This window comes from Catharus ustulatus, chromosome 24, assembly GCF_009819885.2.
Source record: "Catharus ustulatus isolate bCatUst1 chromosome 24, bCatUst1.pri.v2, whole genome shotgun sequence".
Taxonomy (NCBI): domain Eukaryota; kingdom Metazoa; phylum Chordata; class Aves; order Passeriformes; family Turdidae; genus Catharus; species Catharus ustulatus.
Genome location: NC_046244.1, coordinates 588434 through 607989, shown reverse-complemented (window position 1 = coordinate 607989; position 19556 = coordinate 588434). Strand labels below are relative to the sequence as shown.

The window sequence follows — 19556 nt, the reverse complement described above, 5'->3', positions numbered from 1 at the left end:
GGAGCTCAGCAACAATGGAAGCTGCTCAAATCAAATCATAAACAATCACAACGAAACACAGCCTGGACCTTTGAAGAAACTTCAGAGAAGAAACAATGCCAGCCAGGCTCAGCAGATGACAGAATTTTGTGACCAACTGACATCAGCTTACCTTTCTACAACAGCTCAGCATATAAAACCACTTAATAGAAGCTTCATCCAAATCTACACTCTTCGTGGCTTTTCATTAAGTTCCTTTGAAATAATTACTCAGCCATTTCCTCGGCTAGTGTGGCGTCAACCAGCTGCCACTTCAAGTGCAAGCAAAGAGCAGAATCCAGAGCAGCCATGGATCTCAGCCCGCTCAGGAGCCACCCTCCGACTCAGCCTGAGGGAACCAGGAGGCAGCTGCAGGCAGACACTGCTGTGTAACAAGCTGGGATGCCACAGAGGAGGTGCCTGTGCTGATTTAGGGCACTTGTGGATCAATACTAGGAACAGAAATATTAAAGATCTGATGGCAAACCACCAGATCCAGCACCACCCTCACACCAATGAGTCACCTGACTGACCAACCTGCACCCGTGTGAGGCTTTCACTGGAACCCATCGAAAAAACTTGCCTCAGGTACCCACTCCCCTTCTGATTCTGAGCAATTATTTTAATCCCCCGGCCCCAATGTCCCAGCCAAACATCCTACTAACATCCTACTATGATCTCTGGATTACATTACTGGAAGTGTTGTAAAACCAGCACAAACAAGTTCTAATGCTGTCCATCATTCCAGACATCGCTCCAGTAAAACAGAGGCGTAAACTGTACCCTCCCCTCCTTCACAGCTCTGAGCTGGAAAAGGCAGTACCTCATCTGTGGCAATACCTAAAGTGACACAAATCGAGAGACAAAACAGGAATAGTTCCTTCTGCAGCTTTCCTTCTGTGTTTTCCTACAATAAAAATAAACCTGTATAGGCTGAGCTGAGTTACAATAACCATCCATGTGTTTGCATTCCAGGTGATATCCAAGGATTTATTAATCGGTGATCAACAAAAAAAGCCAGGGAACACATTTAAGAGCTTTACTAGAAAACCAGGAGCACCATTCCTTCTGACTCAAGCCAGTTCCCATGGAAAGGCACTGCAAGACCTGCCAGTGCCTGATGTGAGAAGTTTTTCCTCCAAGTGTTCCACACCAGCAGTGGCCATCACCATTCTCACCAGGTCACAGCCTGCACCAGAGCTAACAAAATTCCCCTACACCACCACGTCAGCCCACAGCAGTGACACGGAGCAGAAGGCACAGACTCCACCCTCCCAGGCCAAATTTACACTCCAAGCCAACAAGACAAAACATTTACTCACAAACTGACCAAATATTCTCTAGCAGTGACTGAAAACAGACACTCGCTGTCACAGCAAGTTTTCCGCAGTTATGTTTAAAATGCCAACCGCTTTTCCAGGAGGTATCCAAAGCATCTCCTGAGAGACAGACTGGAAGAAGCCACACAAAGCCCATTTCCCACCTCAAAAAAACCCCCATGGGAAGTCATCTATCTCCTCCAAGACTGCCCCAATCTGCAATGTATTCCATTGATTTTCAAGGAGTACATTTGTTTCCTGAAATCCAGGGTTTCTCCTGAACTTGATTGCCACAGTGAATGTCTTAATTCTCCCCTAGCACAAGAGATTGCACACGACAGTCACATGGTCCATCATTAAGAGGGTTTTATTCCTCTTTGCCCTTTAAAACACCAGTAAAGGGACAAAGCCACGTCCTTTCAGATAACTGGAAGAAAACACAGGGAAGAAAAAAAATATGGAAGGGCAGCACTTATGTTGGGGACAACTGTTACTATATTTAGTCGCCTTGTTCTGCAAGCTGCCGAGCATCTGTTTCAGTGATGGTGAATGACGGATTTTTTTCCAGCACTAAGTAGGTGAACCCAAACCACTTCTCAGAGCTCACATCCCAGATCATAACTTGGATTTGCTACTTATTCCACCTGAACAGTGTATCGCCAATCCTGGCACTGGTTGCTTCTCTATTTCAGGGTGCCTTAATAGCTCAGTTAAAAGGAAATATAGAGCATTAGTTTTTGAAAAGGGAGTATCTGGGTAAGAAACTAAAAGACAATTTAAATACATTTAAATGCATGGAAAATCTCTCCTTTGCAATCTCCTTTAGTATCAAGGAAACAGATTTTAAAAAGGGCTTCTAAGAAAAAAATAGCACTGCTCACAAAAGCAAGTGCATCTTCAGACCAGCTTCAGTATTCTCTAATTTGAGAGAAAAATTCGTAGCAAGGAGTGTTATTTCCATTCACCTCACTAAACTAATCAAACCAATCAGGAGCATTTGCGGATAAAGAATGAAAACATATCTTTCTTCGAAATTCTAAATTCATCCCTCTATAGAATTCCTTGTGATACTGCAAATCCAAGCAAAGTTCCCACAGTCGGTGGTTAAGCAAAGAGGGGAGGAGAGGCAGCAAACCCTCCATACTCCTGCCAAGCTCTAAGTTTTAGTTTTCCCTGAATTTTTGCTTCTTTGGAAACAAGATGGTTGTTTCTCATACTCGCCCCCAGCAGGACCTGGGCAACGGCCTTACGAACGGGCTTCAATCTGGGAAGGACGGCATTTCCCAAGCAGAGTGGAAAAAACAAACACCCCCACGAGCTGCACAGAGGCTCCGGGGGCAAGGCGGGTCCCGGCCGCAGCCCATTGAGGTTTGAGGCGGTTTTCCCCCAACCCTTGCCCCGCTGCCGCGGCTCCCATGGCTCAGCCTCCCGCACGCGCTTCACACTATTCCCAGGCTGGGGGATGGGTGGGAACCGGGCTCTGCCAAGCCCCGCTCCATCCGAAAAGACTTTCTCTCCCAACTACAGCGTCCTTTCCAAGGAGGGAGCCTTCCCCTTCCCACCTCCACGGCCGCTCTCATTCCCTCCGGACAGACCCACCACGCCATGCAAGCCATGTGCAGCGCGTGTCCCTTCCCCCAGGCGAGCACGGGCATACAAAGGAAGCCTTGCTCCATTGTCCACCGACAGCACCTACACACCGAGCCACCGGCTCCACACTCACCCCCTCACCCCTTCTCCAGCCACAAATATTCCAGTGGTTACACCCCACTAGCATTTGGAGGCGGCGTGTCATTACCTCCCCTTGCTTTAGTACCTGCAGTCAAAGGTCTTAAGCGCGTTTTACTGCCCTGAGATCAGCCTCATCCAAACACACAAATCCGGGGCAAAAATCACTTTGGAAAAACAGGAAGAAATGCCTGGCTACAAAGCTCTTTCCCAAACCTCCCATCAAAATTTGCCGAGGTAAAAACAACCAAAAAAAGGTAATTAATTCAACGCCTGACATTTTTCCCATCCATCTCCAAGCAACAGTACCATAGCAACTTTTTCCCTCCCCTTAATATATCTTACAAAAAGACGAGGATTGGACAAAATAAAACCGAGGTATGTCAGATTTCCACTGTGGAGCGCCTATTCGCTCAGCTAGCTAAAGCTGGAATTAACCAAATAACCCTAGAGCGAGCTTTTTCTCCCCCAAAACCTGGCTTTGTGCAGCACTGGATCATGTAACCTGGACTTGAGGGACACGACAAACCACCCTGGATACACATCCACATCCCACGCGTTGATCAAGCACCGAATTCTGGGCTCAGGGGGATAATAAAGGTGAAAAAAGGTGAATTGATTAAAACAGCAATTTCAGAGCGATGAGGATGCAGAGATGGGGCTTGGCTGTTGCAGCAGTTGAGGCCAGGAGGATGGAGGGGGATGCGAGACCCCCAGTCCTTTCACAACAGACGAACAGAAACCAGGGGAGAGGCGCTGGGACCTTCCTTTTTCCCCTTCGGTGTCACTGCATCTATTTTTCCCATGGTGACTCATTATTAAGGACGCTCCGTCATTTTTCCAGCACAGGAAGATTAAAGGAAGCTTCAAAATCCATTTTTTTCTGCTGCTGGTGGAATTAAAGCAGAGAGTGGAGGGGCCATGAGCTGAGCAGGGCTCGTTACTCTCTTTTTCTTCCTAAAAATCAGCTTCCAAACTTGAGAGCATTTCCACAGGAAAAAGGTGTTGCTGAGGCGGCAAGGGAGAAGCCTCTTCCTCCTCCTCCTCGCAGGGAAAGACGGAGGGAGGAGGGAAAAAAACCCAACCATGCAAACAGCTACTACTTCCTTATGAGCGGGATTAACCTATGCAACACCAAAAAAAATAAAAAAGGAAAAAAACAACCCAGCACAACATAAGGAGTCCAGAGCGCTTCCCGCATGCAGGATCCCGTGTTTTTTCCGTGGGTTTGTGTGATTTTTTTTTTTTTTTCTCCCAGAGTCACGTTTTCGCAGCTGCAGGCGCTTCGGTTCCCACAGCTCGCTGCACCTCGAGGGGACGCGCAGCATCCTCCACGGCTTCAGATGGGAGGAAAACGCAATGAAATGGGCGAAAATAAATAGAAAAAAAAGTCCGAGCGTTGAATAATAATAATAATTAAAAAAAAAAAAAAAAAGAAAAATAAAACCAAGTCGGCCAAGCTCAGCGCTGCCTCCTGACATCGTCGGTATGGGATCCGCTCCGTGTGCCGACCGCCGAGCCTCACTCGCTGCTGCTCCGTCGTTTCGGGTCCATTTTTAGGCATTTTTGTATTTCCCCGCTCCGGCCGCGCCGCCGATCCCGCCATGGCGCGGGTTATTTACAGCGCTGTTTTCCTCCTCCTCACCACGGGAACCGCCGTCCCCGCGCACTCCTCCCCCCTTTCCCACGTTTTTCCCCACACTGCGGGTCGGGCAGAACGGGCCCCCCTCGCCGTTCCCCACTCACCGCTTGAAGTGCTCGATGATCTTCTCCTCGCGCACGTTCTCCGGCAGGTTGCCCACCCAGAGGTGCCTGGTTTCCCGGACCATGCTGCGCGGCGCGGGGCGAGCCCGCCGCCCGTGCCCCGTCTCCCGGCCGCCGCCTGCCCCCGCGCCGCGCCGCCGGCCGCCGCTCGCCGCCCGCCGCCGCCTCCGCCTCGCCCTCCGCCCCTTCCGCCGCGGGGCCCGGCCGCCCTCAGCGCCACCGGCCGCCGGACCGCACCATCCCCGCCGGGGGGGCCCCCTGCCCGCCGGGCCGGCTGCCGGGCGCCGGGCTCGCTCTCCGCCGGGGCTGCGCTCCCTCGCCGGCTCCCCCCGCCGCGCCGCCCGCTCGCTCGCTCCCGCTGCCTCCTCCTGCTCCTCCTCCGGCAGCGGCAGCGCGGCGCCCTCGCCGCCACCTCCTCCTCCTCCCCCCCCCCGCGCTCCCCCTGCTCCGCCGGCCCGGCCGCGCTCGCTCGCTCTACCCCCCTCCCCTTCCCTTTTCCCTTCCCTTGCCCGCGCCTCGCGCAGCGCCACACGGGGGCCCCCGCGCAGGCGCACTGCGCCCCGGGGCGCGCGCCGCGGGGCCGGCGGGGGGGCGGGGCGAGAACGCGCACCGCCCCGCGAGGGGGGAGGGGGCGGGCGGGAGTGCGCGCGCGCGGGGCGGGCGGGGCAGTGGGGGTGTGAGAAACGGAGCCATGAGAGAATTGGGGTGGGGGGTGTGGGAATCGGGGTTGTGAGAGAACTGGGATGGGGGATGAGAGAATTGGGGTGGGGGGTGTGGGAATCGGGATTGTGAGAGAACTGGGATGGGGGGATGAGAGAATTGGGGTGGGGGGTGTGGGAATCGGGATTGTGAGAGAACTGGGATGGGGGGATGAGAGAATCGGGGTGGGGGCTGTGGGAATCGACATGGTGAGAAAAGTACTGGGGAGCTGTGAGAACTGGGATGGAGAATGTGAGAAACGAGGGGTGAGAGAATTGGAGAGTGTGGGAATCGGGTTGGTAAGAAAAGTACTGGGAGGCTGTGAGAACTGGGATGGGGGATGTCTGTGGGAGAAACTGGGAGATGAGAGGATTTTGAGACAGTGGGAGACTCAGACACACAATGGGGGGTTGTGAGACAACGGGTGGCTCTGAGAGTTATTGTGGGGCAGTGAAGATCATTACAGGGGCTCTGAAAATTGTAATGGGGGCTGTGAGGTAACGCGGCTGTGAGGGATGTCACAGGCTTTGCAAGAATTGTAATGAGGGGCTGTTAGAAATGTGCGAGGGCTCCGAGAGCTGTGGTGGGGCTGTGAGAAATGGGGCTGAGGGACTCACAATGCTGGGCTGGGGCAGTTGTAATAGGGAGCTGTGTGAGACAGAGCGGGTTGCACTGCAAGGGCAAGGCCCCGCTGGCACAGCTCAAAGGAGCTTCACCCAGCCACGGGCCCCTGCTGCCCCCAAACCTACAGGTCCCCCAAATCCCATAAGGATTCCAAAATCCTGTGCCACAAGCTATCTTCATCCCCAGGTGAGCACAAACCCAGCTGGTGGCCACTGGGTAGACAAGTGAAAAATTGCAGTGATGGCAGTGAGGGCCCCACACTGCCTGTGGCTCTGGTGTCTGTAATGGCTCCAAAGGTCAGAGCAACAAACCGCGAGCAGGGCTGCAAGGGGATCACCAAACCCCTCTGGCTGCTCCAAATGCTTCCCTCTGCAGAAACAGGGACCATGTGTCACCCTCAGACACTTCCTCCATCAAAGCAGGGTGGCCATGTTGTCCTGAGGCACTTCCTCCAACAGAAGGGAGACCACGTTCTGTGAAAATCACACACAAGAAACTCCTGCTGTGGGAAGGATTCACCTTCTCCCACCCCATGGGGGTTAGCAGAGCTCGTTAATTAACATGGGGTGAAGAAATCACCCACTGCCAGTATCACCGGTCTCTAGTTGCCTGACATGTCACACCCCAGCTCTGCAATATAGAACTAGATATTTTTTACCCACAAGATCTTCTTTTCTACCAAAACATGCCACTGCACTGACAAAACACCTATTTCTATGTCCCAAAAGGAAAAGGCCCAGCCACTTCCCACTGTGAGGCTCCGAGCAGCTTGAGGTCAGGATAAAACACACACCCACAGCCATGAATCCTTCACTGCTTTCATCACAGAGCAAACCCATATTTCAGTATTTTCCATTGCCAAAGTCTCCTGATGACGTTTTGATATTGATCCAACCCATGTTTTATTTGTCAGAGCTGCCTTTTGCCACCCAGTCCAGCCGGACATCGTAACCTTCTGGCAACAAGTCCGCCTCACTACTGGTCAAAGTCACCGAGCTGTAGTAGCTTAACAAACATGCAAATCTCCTGATTTAATCAGATCTCTGACGCACGTGGACTCGATCTGTGGTGGCCCCGAACCTTATCCCCGACTCCGGTGGCTGCAAGTCCGTCCTTTGGCAGCCCAATGCCTCTGTTTCCCCAGTGATGATGGACTCTGCCAAACTGGGATCTACTGATTAATTAAAAACCCCAACAACTCCTTGCACGCAAACCATCTATTATCTAAAATGTATGATGGAGCCATGTGCCCACAAGAAAACGCAAAAGAAAATGCGGAGCTTCCAGTGGGCTCTGCTTTCCATTCTGCCTGCCGGGAAATCCAAGGAGTAGTTTGTACATGTCTCTTCCTTTAATGGGCTCTCCATCTCAGAGAGGAAAAACCCAAACCAAAACCGCCAAAAAAAATCAAACAACTTTTCCATGACAAATTCTCCCTCTCTGATGCAGTGCACTTGCTGCAACTGCAATTCCAACTGTTCTTCCTCCCTGCTGGGGTGGCATCTCCGAGGGACATGAGGAAACCACGCCAGCTCCCACAGGGAATCTCACATGGAGTCACTGCTGTCACCTGGCCATCTCACAGGACACGCAAGGGCTGGGAGCTGTCGCAAACAAAACCATCAACTCTGTTGACAGGAGAGGGTTGAGACGAGTGCCAGGAGAGTTCCATTTACACAACAGCCAGCTGGAAGAGGAGCACAAAGCTCTGCTGGTGACGCAAAACAAAACTCTGGACCATCGTGATACTCTTCAAATGCTTTGCAGGGAAACTGTTCCTAGTTGTGACAGCACCAGCGATGCCGCTGTAACCAGATCCCTCCAGTTCAGCCAAAGATCTTAAAGAACACAGACCCAGGCTGGACACTAGAGCAGGTATAACCCTCCCCTCAGCAGGCCAGAGGGGCTGTGAGGAAGGACCAACACCATCCTCATGTCTGCAGAACAGGCATGTTTGTGCCAGCCCAGTGTCCTGCCATGAGAGACAGTGTGATGAGCACCTAGGGGTGAGACACGGATGTGCTGCCCTGGTGTTGCTCTTCCCAGGGGCCAAACAGCTGAGGACAAAGGAGCTTGAGCTGTTCTACATGACACAATGGCCCTCGGCCTTTGGAAGACACACTGCAATGAACAATTTAATTTACTTCTGGGAGGGTGTAGCTGAGAGCCTAGCTATCTCTGGACATCTCAGCCAACTCTGCAGTTAAAACATTTGGATGTTTCTTATCAGTGCTTGGATAGAATTAAAGTGCCAGGCCATTCATTAGTGAGAGAGCAGGTTATAAACCCATCTCAGCTTGAACACCACGTTCATGTCAGGAAAAGCAAGGCAAGAACAGGACAGATCAAAAGAGAGCCATTAAAGGCGTGAGAAAATGGGGCTGCCGTATAAGGAACTAATAAAGTTAGCAGCTCTCCAGTTTGAAGGGAAAAAAAAAGGGCAGGAGAAGCAGAAAACATCCTTGGGGTCCACACAGCAGCCTCTCTTTGAGAAGGAAAAACCAATAAATAGAAGTGGGCAGACACAATGCTTCGAAAGCAGGTTTATCCATTTTGAACACGACACCTTTCCCGAGCAGCAGAACTGCCACGCGTTGCTGAGACTGCTCAAAAAGCAAAGATTAGATAATGAGCAAGGATAGCAACCAGGGCACTCAGACCGTAACTTCCTACCCTCAGGTCTGGCACAGCAACATCTCTGTGTATTGTGCTGGAAAAGGGGGACATTACACCTCTCCCTGGCTACATCAGCTAGGATTCATGGGGATCTGAGCAGGTACATGATGATTATCCCCACCACCAGTGCACAGCCAGTTTCTTTGCTTTTTGTAAAAAAGCAAGAAAAAGGTTTCCCAGCAAAAAGCCCCAGAGTGTTGCTTTGTTTGAGCCAGCCAACTCCAGACACCATCTTGTCAGGGTAAAATGTATTTACATGCCTTCCTTGCTCATTGACTGTATTTATTAAAAGAACACTATGACAGCTGAAAATCAAATTCCCAGCTAGGCCTTTATCTCCTTTTTAAGCCAGCCTGAATTACTGGCCTAATTTTATAGCTTACCTATTCTGCTTTATGCTCATTTTTTCCAAGAAAGAATTGGTGCTGTTTGATATTTAGGCCCATTTGTTGCCAAGACAGAGGCTATCGGCTTAGGAGCTGAAAACACTTGAAGCACAGAGCCGGATTCTGGAGCCTTAACCAACACAAAGCATAGTATTTATATTAATAAAGCTCTTGATTTCGGTTCTTTTTGAGGGTTAGTGCTCCAAATGTTCCTGATGAGATGACTGTGCAGAAAACTCCCTTCACGTTTTTTGAAATGCAGAATTTAGTAATCTGTTTTCTGACGCTCTTCCCTGTGTTCTTATGTACAGTGCCAGGGATGGGAGCTGCCACAAAACCCCATTTTAGCCAGCGGCTTAGCACCAGTCACATCCCACAGCCCAGTATACAGGGGCCCCTGAATTTCAGTTGACACGGAACCCATTTTTATCTCTATATAAAAGCACATTTCTGTTCTTCAAATTCCTTCTACTAAGAACCAGAGGTTTCTTCAGCAGCAGAACCCAGTGTGATGGTTGAACCACAATACCAAAACCTATATGCCAACACAGGACTGCAAAAGAGTTTACTCTCACTTGTGGTGTGGTAGATATATTAGAAATAACACCTTTTTTTGCCCTGTTGATGGGAAAAAATACGAATATCACATTACCAGCTTCTGCCCTGCTTTCCCTTGCCCCTAAACTCCTGTACAACCACATGCCAGAGAGCTGTGTCTGCTCACCTCTCAAGGATTCTCCCCAAACACAGCGCTTTCATCACTAGACAGGACTATGGTCTTTCAGGCTGCAAAAGATTACATTTTAAGAGAAAGCCAAAGAAAACAAACATAAAAAAAGACAATTCCATCCAAACAGGACAACTGCAAAGGATATGAATCCCCTAGGACTGGTTAGATCACTGAATCCTATACTTCGCCATTTTTAACATGTAATTGTTGTATTAACTCTACATCCAGATGTGATTTTTACCTGTGTGCAATGCCCAGGGGAAAAAATCCTCAGAATTTACACTGAAAATATTACAGGACAAGGCTTTAGCACAAACTCCATAGTCCAAATCTGCAAGCTACAGGCTGCTCATCCCACATTCCACATTGGACTGAGCAGCACACCCAGCACAAAATAAACACTGAACAACCACCATCTGAGCTTTGGTTTCATCAAACACCATTTTGATACCACAGCAACATGAGGATGTTTAAATGAAGAGGAGTGACCCCATGTCTGTGGAGTTACTGCTCCTTCACTCCAGAGAAAGCACAAAGAGAAATATTTGTGCATCAACACCTGTTGTGCTCTAAAGCCTCTCCTCCAACATGGCATGGGAGAAGTTTCTTGTTTGCCTTTGGCTTTTATTTTCACCTCTACAGATCTCACAGTGCAGCTTTTTAACTCTTTGGGCTAAGAGCAAAGCTTGAAAGACCATGGTTTTCTTCTGTACAGAGGAGGAGCGGAGGTTTGTATCGCTTTTTGGCACTGGAAATTCAGATTTTGTTTAGCTTGGAAATATCATGGATGTAGCTCGAATAACTCTTCAGGGTGGTAAAAGTTCAGCACTCACAAGGCAATTCTCAGCCGTTTATCCTCAACTGCCAAAGGAAAGTAATTTAGAGTCCCACAGGGTGTGCCAGCCTGAAAAATGTGGAATCATCCCAACAGGCAGCTTCTTGCTTCTCCGAACCTTCCTGCCAGCAAAGGCCTATGAAGAGTACAAGGTGTATCTTCAAACCAACACAGCCCTAATGAGGGATTAAAATGCAAATCCCTGTCCACACTGGCTTATTCCAAACAAGGCCTTAGACACAGGAGCTACAGACACTGTTCATACATCTACCATAGGGAGCAGGGTATGAAGTCTGGCCTGGCCACCTCATCCCCACCCTGTGCTTAATTTTGGCCAAAAAGAAGGATAAAGTCAGCTGTGCTAGAAATCCCTGCAGCAAGCAGTCAGTGAAATCATTTCTCCTAAGGGGCTCCTCCAGGGTTGGGTCAGCCAGCGGCATCCATGGAATCCTGGTGCAATACCCTCATTAAGAGTGGCTAACGACCCCAGCACTCCCTGTGCACTAATGACTGCGGGAAGCTGTGCCTCCAAGTCGTGTGTAACCTGGCAGAGACCAGCACTAGGTGCTTTTTAGTACCTTGGCAACACAACAAAAAAAATGACACCCGGTAAGGAAGCATTTCCCTTCTTCCCTGCAAGTGAGCAGGACTTTGAGGAATGGAGTAATAAACCAGCTGCATCTCGCAGGAGCAAGAGAAAAAAAAAATTCATGGGGACCCTGAATCAACACCACTGAAGACGTTCAGTGCTCCCTCCAACCTCCACTGCCTTTGCCTGAGCAAAATTAGGAGGAATCCCTCGTAGGTCTGTAGGCTTGGAGGGAAAGGGGCCCCACAGTTTTGCTCCCTGGAGGCACCCGCTCTCCCCACCCCTTTTGTGTGTATTTTTTTTAACGTGCCACACATCAGCACAATGCTGACAAGGGCTTTGTATGTTTTCTGCCTATGCAGCAGTTCAAGACACACAACTCTGGATTTTTTGAAAGGGAAAGGGGGAGGGAGCTGCCCTTTGCTGTACTATTTAATTGCACCGCTTGCTCTTCTGCATGACCACAGGGAAGGGAAAAAGCACCAAGGTTTAAAAACAGAACCATTCTTAGTAGTCAAAACGGTCAAACTCAGTCTTCTCACAAGGTACAGTGGAGCTCAGAGTAAAACTACCAGAAACAAGAAAAAAATTATAAGTCACCAGTGTTTCTTCTCTGGAGTTGGATGTGACCCCAGAAAACAGCTCATCCATCCTCACTCACTGCTGTTACAGTCTCCACATTTGCACACCTGCCAATGCAGATTCCAGCACTGAAGAAAAAAAAAAAAAAAAAGGAGGGAAATGTCTGGAAAGCTAGACTGTTGGATTTTCCACCTGCCAGGAGCAGCTCAACGAAGCCTGGATGGCTGAGCTCCAAGGAGCAGCGAGCAGAGCACGTTACCACCCTTCTGGAGTTCCCATCTCACACGCACATGCGTGATTCGGACAGCGCTGGCAAACAGCTTCCTTCAAAAATAAGGATGACTAATCCACAGCAGTGCTGCTTTATTTATTTATTTTGAAGACCACAAGGCAGAGGTTTTTCCAGAAGCATCAGCCTTTGTGAACCAGCAAGCAGTGGGAAGAGGGAAGCCCTAGGACCCACTCATGCTCTGCAGACAGAAGTAACCACAGGAACACTGTGGTTTTGTGTGGCCTGTGTGTAACACATGCAGACATGGCTGAAGCCTTGTCCCTCATGCTTCTGGAAAGGGCACATCCCACTGCCTGGGTGACTCCTGGATCCCTGCTTGGTTTGTAGGGATCTGCTGAGGAGAGGGGTTACATAAACAATAAATTGTTTCCCTTGGAAATAAACAAACAAAACCAGATAGAACAAAAAAAGGAAAAAAAAACCAAATCAAAACAACAGAGAGAAAAAAAAATAAGGCATTAAACAGCTTTAACCCATAAGCATCCCCCTGAGTGAGGGGATGTGCTGGAAAAAACAGGGTGCAGGGATTTGGGACCAAAGCAGAGCACCTGAATTGTTCGGTGGGCCCAGTACCCCCAGCAAGGTCACTCTGGCTCACAGGGACAAACATTAGTGCTCCAGTGCAAAGCTGTGGTGGAACCGCAGTGGAGGCAGCACTGCAGGAGGTCACTCAGGGACTGCAAAAAGGGAATGGATTAAAAAAAAATAAAAATCCATAAGCAGATGTTTACTGACATGCAGCAAATCTACAGTTCAGCTCAGAAAAGCTGCGTGGCTGGAGGAAGAACAGCCCAGTTCCCAGGACGCAGCAAATACTCTGCATCCACAGATTTAGGTTACAGGTTTTAGCCAGCTCCACACCCCACCCACCACCCCTCACCAAAAAAAAACCCAACCAAATCGGTCATCTTTTAAGGCACTCAGAAACTGAGGCTTGGCACCGAGGTGATTTTGGGTGGTGGCACCATTATATACTTACCCACCTCACAGCCAAGGGCTGCACATTCTGAAATTTGTGAGTGTTTGCAAATGGTTTGGAAAGCTTTCCAAGGAAGGTGCTGTACGATTGTAAATCCTTCCCGTTATTAATAAAAGAGAGCTATTGTTCCAGCTCTAATCAAGCCTTGTCTCCAGCTGGGTAATTTTAAAACGCAATTCAAAACACACACAGGAAGAAAATAAAAGATCATGAGGAAGCTTCGTGGAAAAAAAAAAAAAACCAAACAAAACAGTGAAGGAGAAATGGGGAGGGGGAAGGAAAACGGAAAAATAATACTCCTGCTATTTAAAATGAATTCCAAGCAAAAGCATGCTGAGGCGGGGGGGAATCCCCCCTCCACCGGCTGGGAAAGGTCACTGATGCCATCGGTGCCATGGCCACGCCGGAGCAGGGCTGCGGCGCTGCTAGCCCTGCCTCATCCATCTCCATCAGCGACAGCTCTGCTTTCCGTTTATTTAGGAAAAAAAATTTAAAAATAAAAAAAACAAACCCCTCCAAGCTGCAAACAGCTCCCAGCACTCTGTTTTCAAGGCTGGGGGAACGGAGCAAGGGGGAGCGGCGGGGAATGAGGCTCCCAGCCAGGGAGAGGTGGCACATCCTCCGCATCCTCCTCCTCCTCCTGCCCGGCTCTGCGGCAAAGGCGCCGCAGTGGGGGCTCCCCGCCCCCGTGGAAACTTCTGGAATAAGCAGCCAAGCTGGAGAGAGGAGAGGAACCTTGATACCCGCAGAGGGGAGAAGAAAAAAACCCATGTACTAAAAGGGAGAGGATTGCACAAGGCCGGGGAAAAATAAGAGATCTCTGTGTAAGTGAAGCCCCCGAGCGGCTCTGGCAGCTCCGGCTCGGGGGGTGGTGCAGCGGCCTCGGCTCGAAACAAAACGCCCCAACAAAGCATTAAGAAAAGAAAAAAAAAAGAAAAAAAAAAAGAGAGAGAAAAAAAAATGGTGGTGTTTGTAGCGCGAGATGGTGGGATAAAGGAGCTGATCCCTCCTCCTGGATCTACAGCAAAGCCGGCCATTGCAGTTCCATTTATCCTTTTTTGTGCAATGAATTGTCTGATCCGGACTATTCGGTTGCATTTGCAGCTTCACTTACTGCGGTTTGGTTTTGTTGTGCTTCTTTCCTTTTTGTTTCTTTTTCATTGTTTGTTTTGGTTTTGTTTTTTTCTGGGTGCATTTTTTTCCTCTTTTTCATTAAAAAATAATCCTTCCCAATTCTCCCAAGGAAAATCTACATCTCTGTGGAACAAATAAAACATTCAGGCACAAACTTCCATCATGGACTGTAAAAAAAGAGATGGGTTGGTTTTTGTTATTTTTTCTTCTTTTTTATTTTTGATGGCATTTTTTCTCCTGCTTTTAGGATACATTGTAATAGGAAACCAATGGAGGAAAACAAAGGTAATATATATATATAAAATCAAAGATCTATATGGGCCAAAGTTACAGTGATTATGTATAATTAAATTATAGTTTCTAGGTGTGTGGATTTATTTTATATTTTAAGTAGTCCCTGGGAAAAGGTTATATATATTAAAAAATAAATATATAGCAGTATTTATATATTTATATTTAATAAATATATACAAGTATTTCTGTATCCATAGAAATAAAAGATCATCTGTATGGCCTAAATCTGAAATTCTATGGGAAAAAAGCAGTATTTTTAGGTACGTAGCTTTTAAGAAATAAGAGGCAATGTTATAGAATACAATAACACTGATGCAGGAAAAAAGGGTAAGGAAACATTAAAAGAATATTTAAAACCGAAAAAAAACCCCAAAAACAAAACCAAAGCGTGGTACCTTGGCTACAGCCTCCAACAACAAGCGTCTGGATGTTACGGGATTTGGGTTTTTTTAAATGGTATTACTACATCTGATCACACCAAAATATGATTTTAATTAAGCGAATGGCGGGCGAGCTGTCGTGGGGAGCAGGCGAGCACTGATGACTTCTTCCCATACTACTGCGGCTCTGATGATAAATCAATCCTCGGGCGTTTGGGACTTTTTTTTTCTGGGTTTTTTTTTCTTCTCCCCCAAGCACCTTTGGGGATTTTCCATGCCGTGAGGAGACCGGGAGATGGCGGCTTCGACCCCTGCGAGGGGAAGAGCGGTGGAAAAGAAAAGAATTGGGCATAAAACCACCCACCTTGGGGTTGCATGTGATAATGATGAAGGGAAGGGTGGACGTCGTGTGGAAAGCACAATTCTTGCTCAAAACCCCTCAGCTGAGGGGGAAAAAAATGTGAGGGGGAAAAAAAATTAAAAACCTTCAGTGGGGGAAAAAAAAAAACCCAAACATTTTAGGGCTAACACTGGGGGAGCGGGGGGGCTGAAGTGAGGGGAGAAGACCGGGGGCCGAATGAAAACACTTCTGGCCATTTTCGCATCCTGTCGCAAAGGCGGCGAGAAGAAAAGGGGAGGACGGAGGGGGAATAAGAAGAAGGTCAGGTTTCACCCGCAGCCGCCCGTCCGGAGGGGATTCGCACAGTTTCAAAGCCCCTCTGCCGTGCCCATGCCGCTTTGGCACTGCAGCCGCTGCTCCCCCGTCCTTTCCCCGCTCTCCGCCCGCCGCCATTTTGTCGCCTCCGTGCCGCTCCCGCGGCCCCGCCGGGCGGCCATTTTGTGAAGCGAGCGCAGGGAGCAGCGCCTCGGGGGCCGTGAGGGGCAGCCCCGGCCTTTTGTCAGCCCAAACTCTCCTTTTTCCTCCTCATTTTCTCTGTTTTCTTCAGGAATTTATCTTTTTCCTCACGAAACACTTTGTCCTTATCTCCCCGAGTAGAGCCCGATCGCTTCAGCAAAAAAACCCTAAACAAGCAAAACAAAAAAACAAACCCCATACTCAGACAAAGCAATCCAATAAATGAGATTAAAGCATATTCCCCAGCTTGGTTGTGCGGAAAAGTTTAGCCACATGGAGAATTAATGGATATATTAATGTATCTATTTATTCCCCATCCCTTCTTCACTTCAACCCCCAGTGATAAATCCTTGAGGTTAATAATCCACCTTGACGAAGGGGATAACCTCTTCGAAAAATAATCATGTTTTTATTTTTTTATTTCAATAAAACACCTCGCTCACACTGCTTTGCTGGACATTCCTGAAAAAAAAAAAGATATAACTTAAACCACTCAAAACCAAATCTGGGTGAAAATTGGTAATTTTCAGGAAATAGGGCTGCAGGATGCTGTAACCACTGATACCATGAAGGAAATCTGGGATATGAAATAGCAAAACCCTCCTCACTGGTATGTGCTGTGCATCTGTTTACAGAAATAGGGTGGGTTGGGCTTTTTATCCTTTATTTTATAAAGAAGCCAGTACAGCCCTCACAGCCTGGTAACGCATTTGTGCACTCGCCTCATCCCTTTCCCCTCATGCTATCAAAATCAATGTGTTTTAAAACTACATTGTGGCAGTGGGTGGTTTAGTTTGGCCATGGAAAGCTAGAGAAAAAGGAGAGAAAAAGGCATACAGCCTTTTTTTTCCCATATATTTATTCCCACCTCTGCTGCAGGACTTGGAGAAATCCAGGCTCAGGCTGTTCCTGGTGTAATCCCTGCTGGTTTTTGCCTTTTCCAGAATCATCAGGATCAGACGTCTTTTCATTTAAGAAATATAAATTTTTTTAGGCTGTGTCAAAGCAAAGTGCAGAAAATAGGTCTGAATGCTCTGTGGGGAAGAACAACGCTGCAGGGAGCTGGCTGGGATGTGACTGCCATTAACCTTGGATCCAAATGAAAAACCCAGTTTTCTTGTAGGTCTTTCTATCTTACTTGAGAAAAACCATCACCGGCACCCAACTTTGTTCCCAGCACCTTTCCAGCCCCTTTATCAGCCCACTTTCCTTGCACCACACTAGAAACCTTCCATTTTCCAAAGAAATCTGCAAAAAGGGTTGGGGTTTTTTTGGTTGGTTTTTTTTTTTTTCATGAAGCAACCCTTTAACCACTGCTTTAAAATGACTACAGCTGTGCCTGGTAGCTCCTTCTTCAATTTAAAACCTCTTTTTCAAAATCAGGCAGTCCTTTGATTTGTAAAAAGATAACCTTTAGGCTTTTTTATGGCATGCAATGTTGTACTCCTGGGAGACAAGTTGGCCTTGCAGCAGAATGAGAGATCAGATGCCTTCACTGGGAAAGCCCGAGGAAATTTTATCCGTGGGCCGCACCCAGCCTGAAGTGAGGAAATATTTGCATTTGCTGCTCCTTGGAAGGCAGCCAGGTCCTTCCCGCTCTCCTCAGCTTGCCAAGAGGGATTGCAAGAACTGACGGGTGTATTGCAGCAGCCAAGGGAAGGGCTGCAGCCATTTAGAGTGCTGCGATCCTCTCTGCCCTTTGGCACTGCCACAGGGACAAGAGGAGGGACTTGGAGTGGGTTTCACACCGAGGTTGTCCCGGGGGAGCTCCATAAGGCTTTGGAGCCCAGCCTCCCAAAATGTTATTTTTTCCAGGCAGGATTGTGTGATTGGGTTTATTTTTGCAGACCTGGGTGCTTGCAGAAGTGCTCATGATGGGGTGAGGAGCCCAAGGACAGGCTGAGCCATTGTAAACGATCTGAGTTTGCTCAGCAGCGGGACAGGATCCAGCTCCTGCAGCCTCACCTCTGCAAGATCTCCTGCATGTGGCTCAAAATTCCTCAAGCTCCTCCCAAGCGAAAACACAGGGCTGTGCTTTTCAGGCAAAGTAATGCTCCCCACGCCTTCGCTCATAGTGCTTCTCCCTTTATCCCGGAAGAAGAATGGCTTACATCAGCCTTTTTGTCCTCCTACCTGTGTCCGTGTATCCCTGTCCCTTGTCACCATCCACTCCTGAAAAATCACGCAGAATCTGACCACACCACATCCCTTCAGTGCCTTTCCTTTCTCCTTGCTTTCTAGGACCTTCTCCAAGGCTGCCTGTAAATAAAAGCATTTCCCTGCCTATCTCCGGCCAAAGATTCTGCAGTCTCAGTGCCAACAGCCCATGCTGGAAGGCTCCAAGGGGGAAATACCCAACTCCTTCCCACCATTCCTCTGTGTAAGGGTAGTCACATCTGAGACACCACTCAGCATTGCACTTCCATCCTCCCTAAAAATCTTGAGTGGAAAAATATCCATATTGCAAAAAGCCCTTTGCCATCTGGGCCTTCTTTTTCCTGCTCCCTTTGGCCACTGCCACATCCTTTTACTTTCTTAGCATCATTTTGATGCCTTTTTACTTACATTTTGATGCCAGATTTTCCTTGCAGGGCAAGAAGCTTTGGAAAGTGAGAACTGACAAGGAGTTCCCACCCAATTGGACCCAAAGCCACCAACTTACATGACTGAGAGAGACCACAACTTTTTTATAAATACATTTAAAACAAGTTATGATTGATGGCCTGGACATGCTTGTTAACAAACACTGAGTAATCAGCTTTGTAGACAGGAAAGAGTAATCAGGAAATAGTTATTGATGTGATTAATTAACCATCATTAACCACTTCACTTATAAACACAGCACACACTGGAGATATACCTATCCAGGAGCTGCTGGTCTCGTGGTTGTTTTCTTTGTTTACAGCTCCCATTTTCCATCAGGAAAGCATTAAACATCATCTCACATGCTCTTGCTATTTTCTGATCTTGATTTGTGGCTCTTTAAACACTTTCAGTTAAAAAGAAAGTTAAAAAGTTTCTCCGCCTGGTTTGCAACGCCCTCACAAACAAAACCACTATGCAACATCGGTTGCGCAGATGTTGGCATGCAGAGAAATGGTCTAATTTCTGCTAGTTTGAGGCCTGGACTGAGAGGAGATCAAAAAGCTTCCACTAGCAGAACAATATCGTCTCTGATAACATGCAGAAGGTAGACTGTCCATCTTTCCCAGCGTCCCAGCCCTGCGGGATGCTTTTAGCTGCATTTTTGCTGCCTGATGGAGGAATCTGTGCTCCGGCTGCCCTCTGCAGGCTCCGGGATAGATAGTCAGCAAAAAATCCCCAAACCACACCAAAACCCCTTTTATCATCACCACAAAACATCTCCAGATCCCATATCCACCCCAAAAAACAACACTCGGCTCTCCCCCTGGTGGCAGCAGCATCTGCCACATTGCCACACCCTAAAATCAACAGTTACAGACCTAAGTGGCCCGACTCTTGCCACGCCTAGAAAATCCAAAAACCAGCTTTTTCCCTTATTTTTAAACTTGGATTTGATAAGTTTTGGAATGCAGCGTGATGAAAGGAATGAGAGTTTTAAACTAGGGGTTTTATTTAACTGTGACTAAATCAGTGCCCGCTCTCCTCAGAGAGAAACGTTTCAGTGAAACCCCAAGGAAGCTCCAGAA

General features: G+C 48.2%; 1 protein-coding gene and 2 long non-coding RNA genes across 11 annotated transcripts in view; all 3 read right to left on the bottom strand.

The window, feature by feature from the left end:
• SPEN (spen family transcriptional repressor) overlaps nucleotides 1–4939 on the bottom strand; it is a 66163-nt gene extending 61224 nt beyond the window's left edge. For all 4 annotated transcript variants that reach the window (XM_033079589.1, XM_033079590.1, XM_033079591.1 and 1 more), the window contains exon 1: nucleotides 4812–4939. In XM_033079589.1, the coding sequence (XP_032935480.1) occupies nucleotides 4812–4894 (83 nt within the window). In that variant the 5' untranslated portion in view covers nucleotides 4895–4939. The remainder of the gene's footprint in view (nucleotides 1–4811) is intronic.
• A 2173-nt stretch (nucleotides 4940–7112) lies between these two features.
• Nucleotides 7113–12070, bottom strand: LOC117007024. Its single transcript, XR_004420076.1, has 3 exons — nucleotides 11969–12070; nucleotides 9939–10000; nucleotides 7113–7839 (listed from the first exon to the last, which is right to left on the bottom strand). It is a non-coding gene; the product is annotated as an uncharacterized LOC117007024 (long non-coding RNA).
• A 226-nt stretch (nucleotides 12071–12296) lies between these two features.
• LOC117007023 lies at nucleotides 12297–18273 on the bottom strand. Of its 6 annotated transcripts, none has more exons than XR_004420069.1 (4): nucleotides 18019–18273; nucleotides 16754–16880; nucleotides 15045–16052; nucleotides 12297–14522 (listed from the first exon to the last, which is right to left on the bottom strand). It is a non-coding gene; the product is annotated as an uncharacterized LOC117007023 (long non-coding RNA). The 6 variants fall into 6 exon arrangements; XR_004420074.1 differs by lacking the exon at nucleotides 16754–16880 and having other exon boundaries at nucleotides 12297–12613; nucleotides 12791–14522; XR_004420071.1 differs by lacking the exon at nucleotides 16754–16880 and having other exon boundaries at nucleotides 12297–12919; nucleotides 13222–14522.
• Between the last annotated feature and the right edge of the window lie 1283 nt (nucleotides 18274–19556).